At 41.7% G+C, this 25047-nt stretch overlaps 1 protein-coding gene across 1 annotated transcript in view; it reads left to right on the plus strand.

The window, feature by feature from the left end:
* Positions 1–25047, plus strand: part of MED13L (mediator complex subunit 13L) — a 166689-nt gene that overhangs the window by 57841 nt on the left and 83801 nt on the right. The window contains exon 3 of the mRNA XM_074554372.1: positions 23294–23378. Within this exon, the coding sequence (XP_074410473.1) occupies positions 23294–23378 (85 nt within the window). The remainder of the gene's footprint in view (positions 1–23293; positions 23379–25047) is intronic.

Genomic DNA, 25047 nt, shown 5'->3' on the forward strand with positions numbered 1-25047 from the left:
TATGTAGTGCAGTCCCCAAGCTTAAGGGAGGTCAGGGTTAAATAGAACCACATTTATGTGTGGGGTGGCTGTAGATCCAGTTCTGTCAATACACAAGGATTTTGGAAAGGCTGAGCAAGAGATGCACCCAGCAAGGTGAAGGAAAGGTTTCCTGGAGGTAGCACAGCAGGAATGCCCCTGGGGGTTTTAGGGAGGCAGAGAAAGTATCAGAGGGCCAGGCAAGCTGGAGCCATGATCTGAATTAGCTTTGCTGTGGAGCCATAAGAAAACCTCAGAACTTCTTAGGATCATTTGTTGTGTGGAAGGAAACTTGTGACCTGAAGTGCTGTTTGATTTCAGCTCAGCATCCAGTCATGGTCTCCTGCTCTGGGAATAAAACCATCTGCAGGTGGTGCCAGGGCTGATTGCGAGGGGCAGAACGTCCCCAGCCAGCCAGACTCAGGCCTGGATCCCTCTTGCTCTGATAAACAGATAAAACAGCTTAGGAGAGCTTTTGTTAAATCCTTTGTTACTTGGATATCCCTCTGTGCCTTCGGGGAAGCTGGAATGGTTTGTGGGGTAAAGCATGGGATTTATAACTGAAGAAATGTTGAATTTGGTTGTTACTCAGCTCCTCTGGGAACTCCCATGGAGGGAGGACTGTGTTTCCAATGTTTTGTGTTATCCTAAAGCTGTTGGAGCTGTGTTTGAAAATATTATTATTGATAACATGCATGTACATTATTAAGAGAAAGGTTAGAAACTCGTTATACTTTATACAGGCACAGTGCATTGGACTTCAAATTACTGTAGAATGAGGTCAGGGTAAGAAATTCACTTTGGAGTGACCCACAGAGCAGCTCCAAACAGTTCTGAAACCTGCAGAATTATTAGATGCTAATTTTAAAAAAGTCCATTTTCTTACTGTGTGGATTGTCTTCCCAGAACAGTCTCACTGTGAGCAGTGTCTGGAGTGCAGTTGCCATTGCAGCACAGAACTCAGGGAGCACCTGCAGTATTTACATTTACACCAGGGCTCAGACCACTCCTCCTTTCCCTCTGCTTCAGTTTTTCATGCCAGCTTTGTCTCCTGGGCCCAGATTTTCATTGTACCTCCGATGTCACATTGTGAAACTCCGCTGGAATAAAGTGGGTCTGGTTTTTGGAACCTCAGGGCAGCCAATAACTTAAATTTGGGCCATGGTGCCTTAGATTTACAGGAATTCTGAGTGTGCTGGCACAAGACAGTGGTGATTTCCTGTTTGTTGATTTATCTCTTTTCCATAGGTAAGCTTCAGATAAGATCCACAGGGAATATTTCTCTTATAGCTCCAGAGACTTGTTGCACTGATTAATGGCTGTAAAGAATTTAATGAGTTGAGATAGAGGAGAAAAAAACAAAGTAAATTATGATCTCAAGCCCTCAAATTAACACATAGATAATCTATGGATTTTAACTAATTTCAATAGCATGTACCTTTATAAAAGATAGGTTGGAGTTGTGGCCCCAGGGGAAGGGGAAGGATATAAAACTTTAGCTTTTGTTTTCTCACTGTGATTTACCATCACCTGGGAGTGGTTTGACACTGCTCATTGGGTGCACAGCTGGCTGTGAGAGGACAGCAGAATTTGATGTCATTGCAGGTGGAATTGCTGCCTGACAGCCACCCAAATCAGTGTAATACTGGAAAATAATTGAATAATTAAATTTATTGTGTAGGTTGAAGGATAAGACACATCTAAGTCATTATGGAGTTCAAGAGTTATCTGGAAGTTCTGATTTACTTCTGAGCTGATAAGGATTGCAGTGCTTTAGAGGTGCAGTGTGGATTACAACTTCAGATCTTACGAGAAATGCAATTTTTCTTATTGCAAGCTGGAAGGAAGCCACAATTAAATAAAAATATCTAGTTCTGCTCTCCAGGAAAGAGATCATGCCCCAGCTAATGGTGTCAGCTCCTCCAAGGGTGTGGGCAGTGCTGCTGAATGATCTCTCTTATCAAAACCAGGTTGGCCCTATGGATAGAAGAATGATACAGAAGGAGAGTGAATAATTAGAAGTTAGGTTTTGTTTTTTGGCAAATGAGACATTCATAAGTAACCAGACAAACACTAACCTAATAAAACATTCAAGATCTTTTTTCTCATTACATGAAAAAATGTGAACAGCTACAAAAACTAATCAGCATCTATTGAGTGCAGGTAAAAAATTAAAACCAGAAATGTGCAGTTTTCATAAATGGTTGTGTTTGCCTGCACAGAGGGGAGGTTCAGTGTCCTCCTTCCTTTTGATCTGTTTTCTTAAGGTTCAGAAAGCAAAAAGCCTCTGAGGGAGGTGAGACCCAGGTGTGGGATGGACTTGCCTTGGGGAAATGTCCTTGCCAGTGCCTGGCATGCTGGCAGTCCTCAGGTGCAGAGTGGCAATGATAACACAGAGTTTAGATTTTGTGCATTTACTTTTGACTTGCACACTGCTGAATTGCTGGCTGCCTTCTGTGTATTTTTCTCCATATTTTTAATAGCAGGAGAAACATTATTTTATCAGTGTCTTTCTTTAAACTCCAAATTAGTGTAAATTAATCACAGTTAGTGGCTGCTGCTGCAGGAAGCACTGGCAGGATGGATGGCTTTTGTGTGTGTTTAATATGTTGATACTTCTTGTCAAATAGACTTTCTCCTACTGACTGTGTTCTGAGTAATGGAAGATGAGAGGGGAAGGGAATTAAATCCCATTTATTCAGTGGTTTATTGTTTCTCTCTCTCATCCCTGAAACCCTCCGAAAGATTAATTAATGGATGACAAACATCTCAGCTTCAGCTATCCAGCTGAAATACGTGATGGATCTTGGAGCTCATCATCAATTTATTATTAGCTTAGCAGTAAAATGATAGGAAATAGTGCAAAATGGACAGAAAGCCCCAAATCCTCATCCTAATCCTGATAAAAGGACAAAGAATTGCTCCTAAATTCCTGTTCCAATGGAGATCTTTCTGCTCTCCAGTAGTTCTGGCCACGTTCCCAGGAGGAAGCAGAGCAAACAGGCCGGGTGGGGGGGGATGTGGCTCCTGACTTTTGTCCTCGTTGTAACAGCAAAAATCCAAAGTTTGTTCTTACAAAGCACTAAAAATGACATAACATAAAATGTCCTTTTTAGGCTTGCCTGGATGCTCTGCAGAGCAGTTATTTATGTGTTGCAGCTTTTTGCCATTGAAGCACAATTTCAATATTTTAGATATTCTGGGAGCTGTTTTTAAGCCCTTTAGGCACCACAGAAACACAACATCTATTTGTAATTGCTGTGTGTGTTCCATGTGCAGCTTGTTTCAATGTGCTGGACAGGGATGTGTTGCTTACAGCATGTGAGCCCTGAAGAACACTCATGTATACAGCAGAAATTCTGATTAAACACCAATTGATCAGGCAATTTATTATCTATTTCTAGATTATTTCCCCCTCAGCTCACATTCTGAGTGCTATTGGAAGGCTTGGGTGCTTTTGCCTCTAGGAGAAGATGCTTCCAGCTGTGTTTGCAGGATCATCTGAATTTCAATCTGATCTGCTTCCAAAAAAGGGACCAATTCCTCCCAGCTGGGCTTTTCTGCCCTAATCTTTGTCACTGTTGGTGGCTGCACCTCTCCAGAGGTGCTGGCAGAATAAGTTTGAGGGAAAAGTGGGGATGCAAGAACGGGAGAGAAACAGGGGGAGGAAGGTGATGCTGAGAGGGGTCAGGCTGTGGGAGCTGGGAGCGAATGTCACCCAGTGAGGGAGCCATGTCCAGCCCTGGCATGGATGGAACCTGGGGAATTGCAGACCTTGGAATACCCTGAGGGCCTCAGTGCAGCAGCATTAAAGTGCATTAAACTCAGAGTGCAGGCTCAAGTGCTTCTCCAAAGTTCACACAGAACTTTGCATCCCTGAATGCTGTGCCCAAATGTGCCTCAGCAACTCCCCTGGGCCCTGCCAGGCCAGGCTGCCCCACAAGGATCTCTGACATAAACAGATTAAAAAACATTAGAAAGGAAAAAAGGCCTAAATTTTCTCATTTTCCTTTTCAAGGTTTACTTTAATCTCCATTGCATGCAAAGGTTGAAACAATTGCTGGTGTTCTGTCCCTTCCCACAGGTCCCCATAACTGCTGCACCCCTGGCACGTGTTTCAGTCAGATCTCAGTCTGGGTTTGACACCAAAATCCCTGTAGTTCCTAATTTTTTGAGTGATGCCATCACATTTTGAGTCTCTGCAGTCTCTTACACGTGTGTGTTAGTCATGGATGGGAAAGGATGGAGTTCTTTTGTGTCTTTTTAAGATGAATGAACTCACTCTGTTTGGTCTTTATGGATGGTGGTGCCAAAGCACAAATATTGAGTTACTCAGCTGAAGTCATTGCTTTGGGAAGAAGAGAAGGAATAGAACACAGGCTTTTTCATTTTTATTTATTTTTAGAGCCTTACCCATTGTTTCCTGTATTTTTTTAATCTTTTAAGGTAGTAAGTCTTGTACAAAAAGCTTTTTTTTCCCCTGCATTTTGATGATTTCCTTTAACAAATGCTCTAAGTCATAAATATTCCATTTCTTTATTTAAAAAAACCAAACCCCACCCAAAGGAAAAAACCCAAACCCACACAAAACCCTCCCACAAATGCAAGGCAAACCCAAGCAAATCTGTTTTTATTTGAAGGATTAGTTTCTGTTTCCCTGTGGCTGTAGCCCAAAGACATAGATCAGGACAGACAATGTGGTTTTGTGGGGAACAGAGAGAATAAAATTTCCTAGTTTCTTTGAAACGATATTTTCTGTTTATAAATGTTATAATATTTAAAATATTTTTATTTGATTTCCTCTCCCTCTTTTCAGATGGGGATATTTTCCTGCATAGTAAATTCAGCTATGTGTAGAAAAACCCTGGGTTTGAATTCTTGAAAGTTAAAAAGGTCTTGTTTTTAGAAATCAACCCATTCCAGATTGGTTTTAACCTAGATATTTCAAACGTGATTTGGGTTGAGAGAAACAGTTCTGTGAGTGCTCCCAGCAAATATCTCATCCCTCTGGGCAGATGCCATTAAATAAACATGTGTTCACTACTACATAAGAACATTATTTTTCTAATGTGGCATATGCATGACAAGCACAGAAGGCTCAACTGTCAAACTTGGAAAAATATCTGTATAGCTAATTCTGGGCTTGCTCTGCAAGCAGCTTTTGCATATGCTGCAAGTGTTGTTTTTCTGCATAAAATGCTTCACTTTTGCTTTTCAGTATCCAGTATAATCCTGGGAGTAGAATAAGCCATGAAGTAACAGAATGTCACTGAAGGCCTGTGAGGGACCTGCTGTGAAGCAGAGTAGGTGCTGGTAGAAGTTAGATGGTATTTAACCACTGGACATGTCAATGTAATTCATGATTGATTCAATGGTATTGGATGATTTTGGAGGGAAGAGCTTTTTCCCAGTATCCAGCCTAAACCTCCCTGGCAGGGCTCTCCCTGAAGAGGGAAGATGAATGCTTTCAGTGTATCCTGAGAATCGATCAGGATTCATTTATGGAATTAGCCAGCCCTCAGAAAGATCAGCCCACCCTCCTTCTGCTGACAGGTGCCCCAGAATGTGCCCTTTTCTCTGGCCAAGGTGTGTGTGAGCAGCATGGAAGCCTCTCCTTTGGAAACTTGCCCTGGAAAGCTTTTCCAAGCCTGCAGGGGATGAGCACCATGGAGTGATTGCCTTTAGAGTCCATGGAAACTGAAATAGAATTGTCAACTGGGGTTACATTATTAACAGCATCTCCCTTTCCTGGATGCTGCACAACCATGATGTAGTTAATGAAATATATCTGGACAGTGGGAATAGAGGATCTGGCAGAGGGGCTTGTCTGGAGAGCAGGAGCAGATGCTGCTGTGTCTGGGGCCTGCAGAGTCACGGGGATGGCACTGGGATGGGGTCCCTGGGCACTTCTCTGTAAGGCTCAAGGTGAAATTGTTTTAGCCACAAATTCATCCAGGGATTTCACACTGGCTGTGTTACAGACCCAAAAGTGATTCAGTGGAACTGAGCTGTGGAACTGAGCTGTCTGGAAGTTTTAGGCAGCACAGACAACAAAATAATGTGTGTCACCTGCCAGCCATGTGTGTTGGCAATAAAAGATCACTCATTTCTGACTTTGAAGTTGTACATTTCCCCAAACTTACCCAAAATGATGGGCAAAAATAAGTACAGCCCATTGCACCTCTGCTCACTTACTTACTTGTCGTGTGTCATATTTATATAATCAGTTGCATCTTTTAATAAATTTTGAAAAATTTCGGCTCACTTATATTCCAGACACGGTCGATTACTTTTTTTGGTTTAAAAAAATGGAAGTTAAATAATCACAATGCTGAGAATTGTCTGAGAATGATTGTTGTAGATTTTTCCAAGTAGTAATCACAGGCCCTGCTTAACCAGCTCCATATGGCCCAAGGCATGTAGGCAGCTCTAAGTGGGACAAAGAGTGTTGGAGTGGTAATGAAATATGCAGTAATCATCAGGGCTGTGTGAGCTCTTTACATTATTTCACACTGCTGCTTTGAAACAAAGAACAGGATGTGGCACATTTAATGCTTTCCCCTTGAGAATCCGTTAGAGTAAAGTTCAATTTTTAATTCAAAAGGCAAGGGAAGCTGCTACAGAATTAAAGATGTGGATGCTGCCCAGATGAGCTATAAATAACTTACCCATGAACAGCAAACCCTCTTGAACAGTCATGAGGAGATAAATGTGCCCCTCCGACAGCGCGCTCACCCTGAGCCCTTCCTCTCACATTTGGGTTTTTTCTGCTGAATAATTTCTCTGTCAAAATGGCCCCCAGTTAAACTGGGTTAAACTGGGAGATGCTGATGAGAGCTGTACCTTGCAGATAGAATCACAAGTGCCTTTTGTTTTGCTCTTCCATGAATCTTTTCTGTTTGTTTTGCTGTTCCCACTTTGTGTGACCCCACTTTGTGCTGGTGCCTGGTGTGATGTCCCCAACCTGGGGTGCCTCAGGAGCAGAGGGACACCAGCCTTGATTCTCTTGCCTTCCTGCATTATTTTGCCCATTGACCATCCCTGTCCAATTCCCTGTTTGGCTCCTGCTGCCCAGTTGCTGTATCCATGGGTTTGATTTTAAGCCATGTCCAAGTGTGGAGATTTCAGTGGTTGCTCAGCAGCAGCACCATGGAAGATGATTCTTGGATACAAACACCACACCAAAGAGCAACAGTTACTGCAGGGAGCTCCCAGAGTGAAAATGTTGTATTGAGGTAATATTTCAATTTTCGTAGATCTGAAATTGCTTCTGAGCTTCCTCCCTCCCATTCTCTTGCTTGGATTCAGATGTATCCTGGTATCTGCTGGGGAGCCAGCCAGGAATAAATGAACATCTTCCAGTGACAAGGCTCTAGTGTGCACTGGTTTTATGTGAAAATCTGGGTTTGGATGATTCCCTAGCATTAGAAGTACTTAATAGATTAAGTACTTTCTTTAAAATTGTGTTTTAAAGCATCTGTGCTGTCCATAATGTTTTCTAGAATAATGAATTTATGTAATCTTTATAAAGGGTGGTGTAGAGTATAAGACTCTTCAGTATATATTTGTATATGTATATACAAGAGTCTTATGTTCCTTTGATACACCAAAATAAGAACTTATTAAACAGCAGTGGGATGAAGCCAGTTACTTCCACTTCTTTCTTAAATTGGAGTTTGAAAATGAGCCAAACGACAAGTTAATTTGTTTTTTCCTCTTAGCTAATCTTGTGTGTATTTGATTGTGTAACTTTCACCAAAATTAGCTTATTTACAAATAAACATGGGGCTGGGATGCTGCAGGAGGGAGTCCCTGGCACCTGGGCTGCTCCGCTCTTGGAAATGAGCCCTTCAGGGTTTGGGGTGGATGGGCCAAGGAGAAGCTGCCCAGTACTGCTGGAATCTGAGCAAGGGACACCATGCAGGAACTTTGAAGTCTTCTGCACTAATTTGTGCCTGATGTCATGTGAAAATGCATTTAAAATATAGAGAGACCAGAAGGAAGTTGAATCGGGTGTATTTTATTTTAGCTGCAGATTAAATGCAGCATTCCAATGGTGATGTCTTGGCAAGGAAAAGACATTCAGACCACTTCTGTGAAATGCAAAAGTGACAGCAGTGAGAACAGGGATCTATTGCCTTACAGATATGCTGACAATTCATAGGGAAATTGTTGGGAATGAGGAGAATTTTAGGTGTAAAACACTGCTCATCAGGCACGTTTCCCCACTGCAGTATGAGTCACTTGCCAAAACATACCCCAGTAGAAGTGAAGGACTGGTTAAATAATGTGTCTGTCTCCTACTGCTCTGTCTTGGAAAAGATTCTCATCCATGGTGAAATTATTTCTCTTCCCTGAACATACAAACTTTAGGGATTTTCTATTAAGGTTCTTGTAGGTTTTCATGACCTGATTGATTTTATTTTGCACAAATGAAAAATATCAATAATTTTCCAGAATTACTGATCTGACTTTTATTCCTTTCTTATAGCCCAGGTGGAACTCACCACTGTTATTGCTGAAAGTTAAGTTTTGGAGATAAAGGTTAAATACCAACAGTAAAGACCTTTATTTTTGTATTTTTAACTGAAACTGGTGGTGCAGTTCCTTTAGACATTAAATCCTCTCTAGCAATTTTAGTAGAAAGAAGCTGCATGTTGATAATTTTGGTGTGCTAATGTTGCAATGAAATAAAAATAAAGCACCAGAGAACATAGATATTAGATATTAAAAGTGAAGAAATCAAGATTTATTTTGTTTCTCATGTGATACCTTCTACAAAATCCTGAGAATTAATTTAGGGGGAGCCCGTTTCTGCCATGATTATGTGGAAAGCTCAGGAAGTGTGGGACACTGGTGGTGGGGATGGAGCCCAGCTGGGTTGGGAGGTGCAGCTGGACACAAACTGTGCTGCCAAGGTAAGGGGCACAAGGAGTGACCCAGGGCATGGGTTTTATGTAAAACAGCTTAAGATGGTAGCTCAGAGCAATTACATGCAGAGTTATTAAACTGGGATTATCTCCCTGTTGCTACCCTCTTTAAACAACGCAGACGTGTTTTGTGGAAATTTAAATGCATTGTAGCTGGGGTTTTATGCCAGCAAAATAATGTCTGGAGTTATTGTGATGCTTTGTGCTTGAAGGCAAAGGCCTCTTACAGGCCATGGGGTATCACATAAACAAGAAGGGAAGCATAAAAGAAGATAAATTGTCAGTAGCATCAGTCATTGATCTGTTGGTTGTATTTGATAACTTTTATCAGGATGAAGAACATATAGTGGAGTGCATTTCTAAGAGGAAATCTTTCCAGCTGTTTTATATTCTACTTGAGAGGGGACAAGTAAGCAAACCCAGAGTTTTCGTAATCTCCAGTTGAAACTTCATTTGCTCTGGATTATGTTTAAATGTTACAAGTGAGTGCAACTCTTTGGCCCAGAGAGATGGAGCTGGGTGGGGCTGCCACGGCGCTGGGAGATTTCAAAGGGGCAGGGGGATTTTTCCCTGTTAATTTGCAGTGAAACTCAAGTGCTGTGATTTGTATTTAGCCATGGTTTGCAGTAGTTAGGAGTTGTTTTTTACATCCTCAGCGTGACAAAGTCAATTAAGTCTGGCTTTGCTGCTTCTGGGGTAAGTAGGTGAGAATTTGGGTTTGGCTGTAGGCGTTCAGAAGTGTAAGATGTATCAGCGATGGAAAAACAGCTTATTTTTGTTCCACGAGGGACAACCGTGGTTGTTGCAGGCACTCTGTGGGGATGGAGCCATGTGTGTGCTTGCTTTTTGACACTGAAATTATTGACAGAAAGGCAAAATGCCGATGTCCATTGCAGGCTCCAAATGGCAGCTGGCACAGCCTGGCAGCAGATGCCTCCCCTGCCCCACCAGGAACGACCTGTGGGTTCCCTGTCACACTGGCTCAGGGTCCTGCAAGGGCTGGCTCCTTGCCAGGCTGTCCAGGGACCGTGCCAATGTTCTGGGCAGGCTGTGCCCAGGGGAGGCTGTGCCCAGCAGAGGCTGTGCTCAGGGTGGGCTGTGACCAGGCCAGGCTGTGCCCAGGGCACACCAAGAGCCCTGTGGGGCTCACGGGGTCAACCCTGCAGTCCAGCTCAGTCTCAGTCCAGTTCACTTCTCTGGGTGGCTCCTTCTGCATGACAGCCAAGGGCTTTTGTGGAGATGCAGAAATGGATGGTTGTTATTTACTGAAATATTAGGGGAAATTAAGTAGGCTGAGCTGTAATCTTCTTATAGCTGTGTTTTTAAACAGAATTAGGTTTTTTTAATAAAAGCTCCATTTATAATTATTTTTATTTTAGAAATATCATTTTGTGTTCTCTTGTGCCGTGAGCCCCTGGGCTACATGTACAGAACCCTCGTGATTTAGAGAGAAGCTGCAGAGGGCTGTGTGCAGAGTGCTGTTCTTGGGTGGCTTTGCCTGGATAGCTGTGGGATGCAGCTCAGGAACGTGCTCTGGGAGGGGAATTTGGTGAAAGCCCTTCATGTTGCATCCCAGAGGTGTTTTTCCAACACCTGTGCTGTCCCTGCTGCTGTCTGATGCCAGTGTCTGGGGTTCCAGCATGGTGCTGTGGTGTGTTCAGGCTGCCCTGCAGGGCTCGTTGACCTTCTATTGCCCTTTGACCCTGGACTTTCAGTCTGTAGGACTGTAGGAGACAAATCCTTCCAGGGCAATAAATTCTCAGTATTACTGCTCACACAGCGACTATTGCTTAACTGTTCAGAGCAGGGGCCATGGCAAAGTTTCTGTGTTGGGTGGCTCCCCCAGAGCAGGGACCCACTGGGTGTGGGAATTGAATTAAATGGTACCATTTAATATTCCAATGAAGAAGTATTTCAGAAGTCAGCAGTTAATGGGGATCTGCTGCCTTGGCTTCTCTGAAAACCTTATAACAGCCTTCCAGGGCCTAAAGGGGCTCCAGGAGAGCTGGAGGGGGCCTTAGGACAAGGGATGGAGGGAGAGCATGTTGGGAATGGCTTCTCCTGGTGGGCAGGGATAGATGGGTGACTGGGGGATGTTTTGCCCTTTAAGCTCCTGAATTAAAAATAGGATTTGAAACTAGAAGTACAGGTGACCCCTGTGTTGCCTGAGTTGTTCAGATTGTCCCAAAACACAGCTGATGCACCAGTGCAGCTGCCATGGAGTCACTGGGAGTGGTGCCATCACCAAGAAATGCAGCTGGTGAGAGGGACTGGGCTAAACTGGGAAGGGGACTATTCACTGGATTTTACTGGCAGCAGGAGCTCCCATGGCAAGTGAATTAAACAGGTTTAGCCAAGAAAGTTGAACATCTCTCAAAGTAGTAAAACTGCAATTACAGAACACCTTTTTTAAAAAGATGTCAAGAAACTTATTTTTGTTTTCTATTTGTTCAGCTGTTCAGTAGCCTTGGAAGTCTTGGATATATTGGAATGGTGAACACATCTTTTGATGAGTATTCCTCCTCTCCTAAATGGGTGGAGTCATAGGAACAAAAGGTATTTAATGAATTTTGATGGAGAGTTAAGGGTGAGAGACTTGGAGGAACAGGTTAAGACTCCTGATTAGATGGAATGAGGAAGTGGAAGCCACAGACAAGACCAGGGAAGATAGTCTTGGGTTGTTGAAGATGAGATCTGAACTGTGGGGGTGTGGGATGCTCTATTTCAATGGAAGGCTGTGCATCTATCCCATTCCATATGCAATCAAGGGGGTTTGGAAATGGAACACCTCCCCACTGTAAGAGGATGGCTTCCTCACCTTTGAATGGGTAGATTTAGAAGTGCCACAAGAGCCCAGAAATGAAGGCCAGGTGTGAGGCCAAAGGAAATGCTCAGGAGCTGAGAGTGCCTGGCTTTCCTGGCACTGTGGTCTGGAGGGAGTCAGACAGCACCAGGATTCTCTGCTCCACCTCTGGGTGCCTGTTTGGTGGCAGTGGAAGGGAGTGGGGACGTGTTTGTCCCTATTCCAGGCAGTTACTCCTTGGCAGGTCAGCAGAGGTGCCCATTCATTCCCCACTTGCTGTGTGTCTTTCGACTTAGTTAAATCCACTCTCAGCAAAGCTAAACTGTTTGGGAAAAAGATTAAACCAGACAGTTTGACTAATTGAAAATGAGGGAAATCCTCTGTGACTGTGAACACTGGGTGTGCTTTGTACTGTATTCTGCTTTTCTCTAAGCTAAATCATTCTTTTCTCTGTGTGTATATCTACAGATAAAGTAGATTAACTTGTTGTAATCTTAGCTACTGTTTTAATAAGGCAAAGGAACATTTTGTTACTGTTGATTCCGGGAGTCCTTGGAGAAGAAAAACTTCAGGAATGTTTGTCAGTAATAATTTTTAAGGGCAACCCACAACCCTGATTTTTAGAAAATTAAGTACTTGCTATGGCCCATATGCCATGAATGGAATTGGTCAGTCAAAAACTCTCTAGAATGAAAGGAAAAGCAGGGACAAGACATGTTGACATTACTGGGATGGTTGGCCACTGCCTGATAATTTAAAGTGGAGTTGAGAAACTGATGTTTCCAACAGAAAAATATATTTCCAACCGTGGTGAAAAGCTGAATTTCAGAAGTGCTGTTCCATCTGTTGCTGAGGAGGTCCCACTGTGCAGGTAACAGTCCAATAAAAAAATTCAATAGGGAATTTAGAATCTTTTAGGAAGCACTTACCTAGAGAAGCATTCAACAGCACTAAATTAAAATACACATTTATGTGCCTCTTTTTCTTTGTGATTTGTACAACAGTTGCTTATTCTTAAATATGCTTGGTTAGATGAGTTCTTATTCTTCTCCTGCTTCCAAGCCCTTTCATTTTGTTTCTGCAATGAAGATGTAACAATTTATGACATCACATTAATATCCATGGCAACAGCCTGTAAAGTGAACAACATATTGCATTTGCATTGCAGAACCAGCAGTGAGGGAGACGGCTCCTGCTGAAATATGGATATGGGAAAGAACTCCAGCAGTGAGCACAGGGGATGCCTGGGAAGGGAAATTCTTTTGTAGTGGTCAAATGTGGTCAGTTGGCTCAAATTTTATAAAAGTGATCTTTAGAAGGAGTCCCAAGTGCAGAGGAGTCAGAAGTTGCAGTGCCTTTTTTGACTAAATAGAAAGTTAAATCACAACTTTCTATTCCTGGGTGTTCCTCTGGGAGCCTGCTCATCCCCAAGGGAATCCTGCTCAATTGGGTTCTTGTTTGCAGTAATTCTCACAGGAGAGATCTTACAGAACAGGTCTGGCTTTAAATTAATAATTGCTGTATATATGTTCAACCTTAAAGATCATGAGAAAAGCTGAGTACTCGGTAGTCTCAGTCTGTAAAATCTTGTAGTTTAATTTATTATTGTGTGGAATTCCAAGGACTCCTCTATTTCAGAGCAGCTTTCCAGACCTCAGTAATTTGTTTCTTCCATTCCCAATGCTATGTTGTGTCTTCCTCATTATTTTTCCCCTGTAATTTATAAACAGGAGTAAATAAACATGCTATTATAAATAAGGACGTGCTGCTGAAGAAATTGTTTTTCTCTCCCCATCTGAAAGAGCATCTGCAGTAGTCCCTGCTTGGAAAGGCAGGGATGGGGAAAAGGAGGAATTGTTTTCCTGCACTGAGCTTTTGGTACCTGTTTGGGGCAAGTATCTGTTCAGCCAGCAGAAGTAATGGACATCAGGATTTCAGGGATCTTCCAGAGTCTTTCCCACATTTGATCAGATTATTTTTCAAGGAAGTTTCTCTGCTGTCAAAGCTGTTTCATATGGAGGGTTTTATTTTAAAAGGAGCACTTACACTGTCCCCACTCCAAACCTGCTCTCTCCTATTATGTTTATTATTGCATGTGGTCAATTTTTTTTCCCCCTGAAGTTTTATTTTTAGCCTGGATCCTTTGGATCCTTTTCTTAATTGAAAAAGCAGCCCCTGGGTGAAGAGCCCAGACCGGGTCCCAGCCAGCTCCCTCTGCTGGCTTCCTCAGAGGACAAAAATAGATTTAAAAACCTGCTTAAAAACCTGCTTGACATTCTGCTGCCTCCAGTTCAGGCCCTTCACTGGCAGAACTCAACACAGAACTGTTATTTTGCTTTTGCTTCTGTTCAAGTAGCAGCAAACTCCAGTAAACATTTGCTTACAGAAGAGCACAAAGTATTTTGGCATGTTTTATGGGGAGTAAAGAACAAACAAAATGACAAAAATATGCTTGTTTTGTCTTTGAAGTCTGTTCTGCGTTTTTATTCTGTGCCTGTGGTTTTGGAAGGCTCCTGGCCTCTCCAAAAAGACATGGATATGAGGGAAAAGGTTCTCACTGGCACATTTATAAAAATATATTTCATTTATACTGTTCTTCTTACCTCAACTTAAGATGCATTTTCAGTTTTTTTTTTATTTCCAAAAATGGTTGCAAAACTGAGAATATTTTCTTTTGAAAATATATTTTCCAAGTATTTTATTTGCAAGCATCAGATCTGACCATAACCATTTTTGTGCTGATGTTGGTTATTGCTCAAGCCTCACCCTCTGTTTCTGAAGAATATAAACCTTGTAAGCTGAAATTTATTCCCTAATTGATAAAAATCCCAAGCTGAAAGTCATGTTTGGAAAGACCTACAGGATTGTTATGGTTTGGATTGGAAGGGACCTTTGCTTAACTTTGCTACTCTAAAAACTTGCCAGCAATATTAAATTTGGGGTTGCCTGCTGCTAACTCTTACTTTTGTGTTTTTGGGGATTGTTGGTTGAGGTTTAGCTTTTTTGCATCCTTCAGCTTTTGCTGCAGCAAGGTTTTAAGTACACAAATTGAAAAGTCAATTTTGTCATTTATTCCTGCATAAAATATAATGAATTCCAGCAGGGAGGTAGGAAAAGAAGTAGTAAAACAAGCTTTAAAACATTACTTTGAAAGTATGTACAATGTAGAAAAAGAATATATTTATTCACATATTTTCCTATTTTCAAATAGTAACATGAGGACTTATCTAATATGTTCCATGTATAATGGAATTAGTGTTGTAGTTCACACGTACAACCTTTGGCTATTTTGTGTGGGGAACATGATGTGTATCTAACACCGGAAACTGCTCTAAAAATACTTCCTGTATCCCTTTCTTAAACCCAGATCTTGTTTTCTCACAATATAGCATTACAAGTAACTTATGGAAAATTAGATTTTCTAATGAAAATTGTTATTTCTATAACCATTAGGTTGGGAGGGGGAAGGAAGAAAATGGGAGCCTGGGGGCTGCAAGTAGCGATACCAGGACCAAAAGCAAATGTGAACTGAGGAAAAATAAGCACTATTCTTAATTTTTATGCAGAAGGGTAAACTTAAATTGGAATTGATGGAAACCCAAATGTTGACTTGGTTAAGTCAGCGTACAGCTGAGGTGGAAATACCACCAGTTCTTGTTCCGCAGAGCAGAGCCCAGCTGGGTGGAAGCAGAGCTCCGGGGGCCTGGGGAGACTGGGCACGTTACACCCGGGATTTCTCCATAAATGTCTCCTTGGATGTGTTGGAGATCTCGTCTTTCCTCCAGCTGTCGTCCTAACATATCGATTAAAGGCTGTGGCACGCAGCAGCCGTGAGGCAGCGAGGAATGCTGCCCGGGCTGCCTCACTGCGGGATCAGGATGGAGACTCATTGCGGGGCCGGGGCCGCGCTGCCTCCCGGGACGGCGGCGGGAAGAGGCCCCATGGCGGGCACTGAGGGCACGGCGGTGACTCGTGTCCGTGTCCCCTTGGGCACGGTGGTGACTCCGTGTCCCCCTGGCCGGGGGAGCTCCCGGGATCGCCCTGGCGTGCCGCCGCAGCTCCGTGTGGCTGGGGGTGTGGATGACCGGGAGGCACGGCCAGAGGGCGGGGTGGGATTGGGATTGGGAGTGGGAGCGAAGCGGGCCAGGGCTGCAGAGTCTGAGCGGAATCGCCTGTCTGGAGCCGTGCGGGCCTTTCTGAGGCGAGGCCGTGTGGAAGGGCAGGGAGGGCTCAGCCCGGTGCCGCGCTCAGAACTGAGCTGTGCTCCAGCAGTGACGTCCTGCATGCCTGGGAAGTGAGGGAAGACTCCAGGTTCCTTTCGCTTTCCAAGTAGGGATTAATAGGGACGGCATTTTTCCTCAGAACAAGCCCTGAACTCGGGCTTGTTCTGAGGAAACGGGGATGGCTGGACTCGCTCTGATTTCTCCGGAGAGACTCCCTGCCCTGGTACATTCCGTTACCTCCAGCAGAGCCCTGGGAGCAGGGAATGCAGTCAGTGTCCCATCAGTGCTAGTAAACACCAGTTGTGTTTAGAGAGGAAAAATACAAGTCCTCCTCATCGCATTGATGGTGCTGAGGAAGGTCTCCCTGCTGCACAGGCACTGCAGGAATTCCATACCTTTGAACCTGGGGAGATCAAAAGGCAGAAGTGGGGGTTGCAGCTGATGTGTGGAATTGAGGGTCACACCGGCTGCAAGGCCCAGGTGGTCACTGGAAATGGGAATGAAGAAAACTTGGGCGATTTGGAAGGGGAAAGAAGAGAGCAATCAAGTTTGGAGAGTACAGATTGTTTCTGGGATTAGGAAAGCATAGCATACTTTTGAAAATTGTATTTTCCTTCAAAGTTTTTTGGGTTGCTTTTATTTTCTTCTGACAAACTACCTTTAATGTCTTTGGAATAAAGAGTTGAACATGTGATGGAAAATGAAAAGTTCAGAAATGTGAGAGAAAATTGTAGAAACTCCAAGGAGTAAAGTTAAGAGAATACTTCTTTTCTACTGGTATCCTTAGCCTGGTACATTTTAGGAAATTATGGTGAAAATCTCCCCAAACCTTTAGTTCCTTTTCACTGTGGTCAGGTTATGCTTTTCATTTATGGGAAATACCTCTGCAAAGAAATATAAAGTGCCTTGGAAATAAGCCTGCTTAACACAAACACATGGTGGGACAAATGAAGCAGCGTAAATCAGGGATTGGAGGGATTTTCTGGCATGCAAGAGCAGGTTTCCCATTGCATACAACTTCCTGCTTTGCTTTGGGAAACTGTGTAAACCACATAAAATTGTGCCTTATTTCTGTTCCTTTTACTGTTTCTGGTGATTGTAGAAAGCATTCAAAACAAAAACCACACGGCAAATCCATGGTGTGATTTGGAATCTGTCCTGTCTCGGGAGCGAGCAGCTCAGCTCTCTGCACAGCTCATCTGCATTCCTACAGAGAGAGCAAGACTCGAGCTGTAATTGCACAGAAATGCTCGTTCTGATTTCATAGATAATGATTTTGGTTAACCAAGCTGCTGAGAAACCTTCCCTGTGAAGATCTGGCTGTGGTGTGCTCCGGTGAAAGGCAGGAGAGGCCATGCGGGAGCTCAGGAATGTGAGTGTGTGGGCCAGGGAGAGGATGTAACATTTAATGTATATTTTATAAAAAACAACTCTCTACCTACCGGGACTGGGGAAGCGATAAAAGTATTACTTTAAGTAGTGCTAACACAATCTAAGTGCAGATAGTTACCTACCATCTGTTTTTCAATAAATAGCTATTATGCTAATTTCTGTTTCAATGCGCAACAATTAAAGCCTGGGAGTATTCCTGTGATATTCAACAGCTGTTGCCTTTGAAGGTTTTATTTATCCTTCTGAAGTGCAACAATTTTAGTTTCATAGTCAACTCTGCTTGCAAGAGTTGGTTTTTATATCGAAAATTGCGGTGCATTGAGATGCAAACTCGGGCCGTGCCTGAGCAGCAATCTCCAGCCATGGTCTCCATTAATATTCTGATTTTCCTGGAAGCTGTTAAGGATACCTTGGGAGGATATGGATTGGAAACGCTTCTGTGCATGTCCAGTGAATATTCCCTGTGTTTGGAAATAGAACAACACAAATGAATCATTCTGGGGAGCATTTGCACTGTTTTGGTTCATTTTGTGATGAGCTGACTTGGGGAAGAGAGCCAAGATGGATTCTCTGGCCTGTACGAGTGAGCAGCACAATTTCCCTACGATCATAACCAGCACAAGGAAATTAGATCTCTAAGTGGGTTGAATCTGATTTAGTAATAAGTCAATTTAATCACTAATGACTTCAAACGCAGATTTTACAAGGTGATCAATGGCAGTATAGCAATGATCGATCAATGGCGTTGTCTTTAATTGGATTTTTATGGGTATAATATAGTTTTTCAGAATTAATGTACCATTGCATTGTGTTGTTACTCTCTTAACTCAATTTTTTAGGAGAAATGATGCTTCAAAATGCTCGTTGGTTTTTGAAATATTGTTTTAAGGGTATGCTAATAAAAATACAGATGAAAAATTAAATGCTTGCTTTTAGTAATTTTATGTCTGATTTTGTTGGAGTTGTTTAGCCGTGTGTTTTTAAAACATTGAAAAAACCTCACATCCCTCATATTTCATGGCAACGAGGAGGCAAAATATCAAAGGCTAGGAAGGAGCATGTGCTGCTCTGAATGCGAATCTTGAGGAGCTGAGTAAGTCCCTGTCCTCAGCAGTTTGACATAGTAATCTTCCCTGGAAGTAATCTCCTTGTCCCATGTGTCCTGCTTTAATCTATCAGTATTTCTGCAGTGTGCAGCAAGAAATTGATTTTCAGTAATTTTAATGGCTGAATAACTGGTGCTGTCCCAGAGTGTTTTTTCATATTTGCAGTGGCCAATGTGGTAACTGAGGGCAGTGTTCTGGATAATGGGTTTCATTAGCTCTGATGCCTGAGGTAAAAAAGCAGTAGGTGGGAATAAAGCCTTGTTTTTGATGTCTAGACGTTCATTTCAGCTGTTGCTGCAATATGATACATTAAAAGGAAATATGTAACATAGCTCTGAGGAAATATGTATTCTTTGAAACTAATTCTGCTTTTAAACTGCACAAGGCAGTGTGACCTGAATTATTAAAATGTGGGTGGCTGGATTTCTTAAAGGTATAACTGTCTCTGCAGCACTGACACAGCCTCGACTTGCCTCCTCTCCTTCCTTCCTATATTTCTTTTAAGTAAAATATGTCAGTTTGGCCACTGAAGCAGAACAGAGATCTTATTATCTTTCCAGTATCTCTGCTGGGAGACCTAAAATTATTGAAGTATTTGCTTTGATATTTTGCTGTGACTTCTCTCCTTGAAATTTTTATAATGGATCTTTTTTTTTTTTTTTTTGAGAACATGGCTGGCTTCATAAAAATTGTTGGACACTTTGAAGACCTTAATATCTCTGACTTGAAAATAAAAAAGATCCCAAGCCAACTAATCTGCTCATTAATGTATGTTTAAATTGTAAATTTCCCGTGTAAGTCTAAATTATTGTAGTTGCCTTTCATTCTTTTAACATTTGATCTGCAAGAATAAACATAAAAATCAGCACAAGTGTTTTATTCATTTTTTGAACCTATGAAAACAAAATCATAACAAATGCCTAAAAACTTTATATAGTAAGGCTGTTGATTAATTCCCATTCTGTTTGAACACCAGCAGTGAGATTAACACACTTCCACTGTTATCCATTATAAGTGTCAGATACACGTTTTTCTTGTCCTGGATTTTCTGCTATTATTGATAGTTTTTTTTTCTGAGAATCCAGACTTTTAGAGACAGAATATTGCTGTACTTAGTGGTTTATTTTGGGAGCTAATTTAATTTTAAAAAAATAACAAAACATAACTAAGGAAAGCAGTTGCTTCTTTTGCTGAGAAATGACGTGGTGAAGTTCTCCCTCTGCTGCAGAGCAGCGAGAAGGGGATGAGCTGCCTGTTGAAATAAAAGCTTCTCCCAGGTGTTATCCTTCTCCAGAGTGTACAGAAGCTTGCATAGGGTAGTTAACATACACAGAAATATATGGATTTATACCCAGAGCTATAGCTACATGTGTGCACAAACCTGTCCCAGTGGAGGAGCAGTCACCTGACAGATGACCCTGGTGAGAAGGAGCTTGGGCTCCTGGAGGTCACCCCGGCTGTCCAGGACGGGATTGCTGCAGACAGGGATCACATCAGCCGTGGCTTTGTCTCCCATGGCCTGGCAGGCAGTGACCCACAGTTTGTCCCCTCTTTGGGGGCTTTGCTGCCTCTCCAAACTCATCCTCTGCTCTGACTTCCATGGAGGAAAATTGTGCTCTGTTGTGCTTTCTCTCACTAAAACATTCCATCTGTCCTTGATTGTTCTCCTAGAAGTTCTCTGTTTTGGAAGATGTCTTTCACACCTGTTGTTCAGTGTTGCATTTGTTGGGTCTAAAGAGAAATATTTCAACTGAAGTAACAGAAATGCCTCCAGGACAGGCCAGAGGTGTTCCCAAGTTTTGAACCTGCACAGCACCTGTGTTCTGCTGGCTGTGCCTGGGAATGCTATCAGGAGCATGGGAAAGCTGAGGGGGGCTGCAGCTGAATGTTTTGAGTGTTAAAAGCATTAGAAATCATCATGTAGAGAGACAGAGACTATTTCCTATGCTTCAGTTTGCTATTAGGAATTTAAAATATTCTTCAAAATCTGAAGTCTAGTTAAATAATAAATGTCAGGAGCTTTGGAATTTACAGGGATATTCTAACTTCTAGTGTTTTGCCAAGCTTTTTTATTGGTCACCATATGCATCCTGAAGTTGTAACTTGCTCCAGTCATTTCAACACTTTTCTTGTGGAGTCTGGATCAGGGAGCCAAAGGGCAGAGAGAAAGTGAAATGCTGTACTTCTAATTTTTCCTCCTCATTTTTATGGCATCAGACATATGTACATGCTCTTAATTGTAACATGTACTTTTTTAGTAGGATAAAGAAGCATTAGAGATAATTACAGTAAGTATAGTGCTTTAATATAGCTGGGAATTAAAGGCATTATTTATTATAGGAAAATGGTTATGGCTATGTCTTATGATACACTTAGAGTTAAATTTAATAGGGAAGTAATTTTATTTCCATTTAATATATAATTTATGTGAATTCTGTGTACTATGAAAGGCAGTTTGGAAAATTACAATATTGAGGGTTGATACCACTCCAGATTTCCCCTTTTCCCTGTCCCACTCCACTGCTGCTCCTCAGCCAGTCTGACCTTATGGCACACTTGACCCTTGGGTCTTGGCTGCAAGGTTAACATTGCTTTTCCCTGTTTTTCCTTGGATTTTGGACACCTTCCTCTCAAGCATTTCCTCTGCTGAGTGCAGGACAGCCATGGCTGCAGCTGTGGTGGGGGGTAGGGAGGGGGAGTGCTGCCAGTTTCCATTCCCTCACCCAGTCCCTCCTGCTGGGATGTGCAGCGCTTTCATGTCTGGGATTGTGGAGGAATAACAGGCTGGGGTAGCCCAGGGAAACTGAGCAGGGAAAAAGAATACAGGTGATGTCCAGACACAAAAGAGTTCTGGATTAAAATTATCCCAACTCTACAGAATATTACATTCAGTGGTGTAAAGCAGTGTGATCTGATCTGAATTCTTCTGAAATGGCAAAATTATACTTGCAGAAAATAGTTCTGAGAGATGATATAAGCTGTGACAGGGTCCTGTTAGTCTGTTGTGTATACCTAGGAGTAGGTAGGGAGTTAGGATTGAGAACTTCAGAACTGGTGGTGGGAACTTTCCTGTAAAATCAGACTTGGTTCTTGTCTCCCCTATTTTGCATGAAGTTCCTAAAGCAGGGGCAGTACTGGCAGTACAGCCTAGTGAATTTATTTTGACTTTTACAGGTTCTGTCAATTTCATGATGTTGTCCAAAATTTTGATTTTTTAATTTAAATACTGAATTTTCATGCAGGTGTGATCTCTCATAGTGTAACTAATCTGTAGCTTTTCATATATTTGAGGATTATGAATTTTTTAAGTGCAAGACTCGACCTGCCTCGCAGCTTCTGGGGCTGCAGTAGTTCTGGGCGGTTGAGAATTTATACATCAATGGCTCTGACCGTGCACGGGGGTTGTGAGTCCCTTAAGCACAGTGTTTTACCCATGAAAGCAGAGTTCTGTGCAGTAAATAGCCGTGGCCCATTACATCCTCGGTGTCAGCGAGGCTGGCAAGCATTAAAGGGCCTGCAGTGGTTTCTATGGAAAAGCTCCTTGGCTGCCGCTTGTGCCCGGGGGCACAGGTCTGTGTCTCCATTCTCCCGGCAAGTCCTGTGCTGTTAGATAAGGTGATTTTAGGTACTAAAACCCGGCTTTTTCCATTCTGCACGAAGAGAGAGGCTCTGTTACCGACATTAACATATCACAACATTGCACATGCAAAAAATATTCCTTTTCTTGTCTGAGTGTGTGAGTTACAGCTCCTGCAGAAGCAGCAGAACAGCGGCTCGAGGCTTTGAAGGCTGCTGACAATATTAGTATTTTCCATGGAGCACTAACTCCTTAGAAGCTTGCCTTTAAACATGGTTGTAAACTATGCTGAGATAATAATCTCGGAGCGATAGACGCGCTACTGGGAGGTCTCGTCCTGCAAATTGGCCAGGGAGGGGTGTGAAGTATTCAGCGCTTTTAAGGTGCTGTAGAATTTTATGTTTGCACTTTTAAAGATTTGCCGACTACTCTTGTGAAATTGAAATGACAGAACTCAGACAATTAACGAATTCTTACTCCTTGAAAAAGTTGTTTTATCATCTGTTTTCACTCTGCGTTTTCTGGCTGAGTAAGATTTGGAATCTGGTACAGGCATACCAGAAATAGTGCTACTCCTGGTAGTTTTAGCACCCAAAAGCCGTGAGTAAGGACAGCAGATATTTCTGAGGGTTGTCTGTCCTTCAGGTGACTAATTCAGGCTGCATTCTACTCTGAGAGATAATTAGACTTACTTTTTTAAACTCGGAAATCTCTGCAGTTCAGTACTGAGTGTACAGTTTTTATTTCGGTGTAAAATCTGCTGTGTATTGCTAAAATGGCAATAGTTGAAGTCAGTACAATGGAGGAATTGCACTTGAGTGTGACAGCGAGAGGTTCAGGGGAGTTGTTTCATGTTGTTTCAGTTATGTAAATTGATTTTTACACCTTTAATGATTGACTTTGTTTCTTGATTGTCGGCATCTGTGGTTAAGTTTTAAAGGATCTCTCAGCAGTGGTAGCAAAGAATGATCGTGCATTCTTCACCCCTGTACTTGAATACGGAATGCTACAAACAAATGGGTTTGCTTTTATGCTTTTGTGTTTGCTTCTTCTTTTTTTTTTTTTTTAATTCAAAGGCTGCGTCTTCGGCAAGTAAAGGTTAAAGCTGCTCGGGTGATATAGGTAATAGTTGAAATAGTTTAATGCAACATGCTACTTTGAAAATTAAAGCTGTTGAAGATATGTTTTGGATAAATGTTTGTATTTCCCTGTTCTGAGCATATTGACGTTTTGTGTTTTTGTAGTGGTGGAAGAAGGATTCTGGGAGAATGGACTTTCCTATGAGTGTAGGACCCTGCTCTTCAAAGCAATTCATAATCTTCTGGAAAGGTAAGAAAAACTCTAGTGCTCTCAAATATTTCATTTGGATACTTAAAATCATACAGGATACCTAAAGAGCAATTATATTATTACGGATCTTAAACTACATTTTTTAGAGTTAGACTTTGAATCCAAGAGAACAGGACAGAGATGAGTCTCTTAAGTCATTGACTCTGGTAATTTATCATAAAATGCTGTGCAAACAAATTCAACACTCATATAAACAATAATATTGATACATATTTCTGCTCAGATTTTTACTAAGGAGTTGTTTTAAAAGCAAAGAAGGGGGAGTTTTCACCTTCTGCAAGTGCTTAGAGAGTGTAATTGTATCTGACCTTCACTGCCTTGATGAGGTTAAATGATACATATCTTTAAAGCTCTTAACTCTCTTTTCTCAATTATCCTGGTTACGTGAATGTTAAAATTTGACTACATTTGTGCACAATATTCAAAGTGAAGCTAAACAGTTCTTGCTCTGATAAGCCATATATATATATATATATATATACACACACATATATATATGTATATATGACTTGACTGCAGAGTTATCCTGTGATTAGTTAATACACTTATGCCCTTTTTCTTCTTAATCCAGCTATCACCTTTTAAGACTATCTTGTTCTGTAGGCCCATTGAGTGAGACATGGCATCTTGGGCTATATAATTTTATTCTTTCTGTTTCTGCAGTTCTTCAGGTCATCATCACCTTCCTGTATTACATCCTAGTTCTTCCAAATTTGGATATCTTCTTACAATTAAATGTTATTAGACTATTCCCACTTTCTCTGAGGTTCTAATAATAATAATAACAACAACAAAATAGAATGCACCTTTGTGTTGCAGTAATTTTGTAGAATGCAGCCTTGGATATTTTTTCTTTCAGAAAATAAGCAAATGGAGAACACTTTCATCTTGTCTCTATTAGTGTCCTGTTTGCTTTGATGTAGATTTACTGGTAATGAGGTTTGCATTATGTTCCCGAGGCTGTGTTTCCATGGGGTGACTGAGTTACCTGTGTGCATATCCCCAGGTACAAGGATTAGTTGTTTTATTCCCTGTTTTCTATCCCATCAGTCTCTTCAGGGGATTTTTATAAAACTTGTAGGGTACTTAGAATGAATGAAAGTATAAAAATTAAATTCCAAGTCTAGAATGTTCATTAGTTCTTTTGCAGCTGTATAATATAAAAAGGAAAATTAATTTGATATGTGTTTATTAATCTGTGGTACCCAGCCAGCTGACTTTTAAGTGCAAAGTGGTTAATTTTATTCTTTGGACCTCTTTAAACTTGTGAAATAAATTTAATTTCTTTTTAATATATAACTTAATTGAAATCAGTTGGCAGAGTCAACAGAACTGTTCTGTCCAGCTGTGACTGGAGTCTTTTTCTTCCAGCAGTAGTTGGTGAACACACCTCAGGTGTTTGCTGACAGCCTCAGTTCATGTCCTGATAAACTGAAACTATTCATGTCACGATAAGATTATATGATTAATGTTGTGATAAGATTATATGATTAATGTTATGATAAGCTGATATGGTTCATGTCATGATAAGCTGATACAATTCCTGCTGTAGTCCCAGCCCTAGACATGAGCATCTTCTTGCTGCTCTGCTGACTACAGTTTTTACACTTTATTAGTTGAATTTAATTCAAGTTATTCACTTTTTATT

The sequence above is a fragment of the Zonotrichia albicollis genome, chromosome 18 (assembly GCF_047830755.1).
Source record: "Zonotrichia albicollis isolate bZonAlb1 chromosome 18, bZonAlb1.hap1, whole genome shotgun sequence".
NCBI classification, from domain to species: domain Eukaryota; kingdom Metazoa; phylum Chordata; class Aves; order Passeriformes; family Passerellidae; genus Zonotrichia; species Zonotrichia albicollis.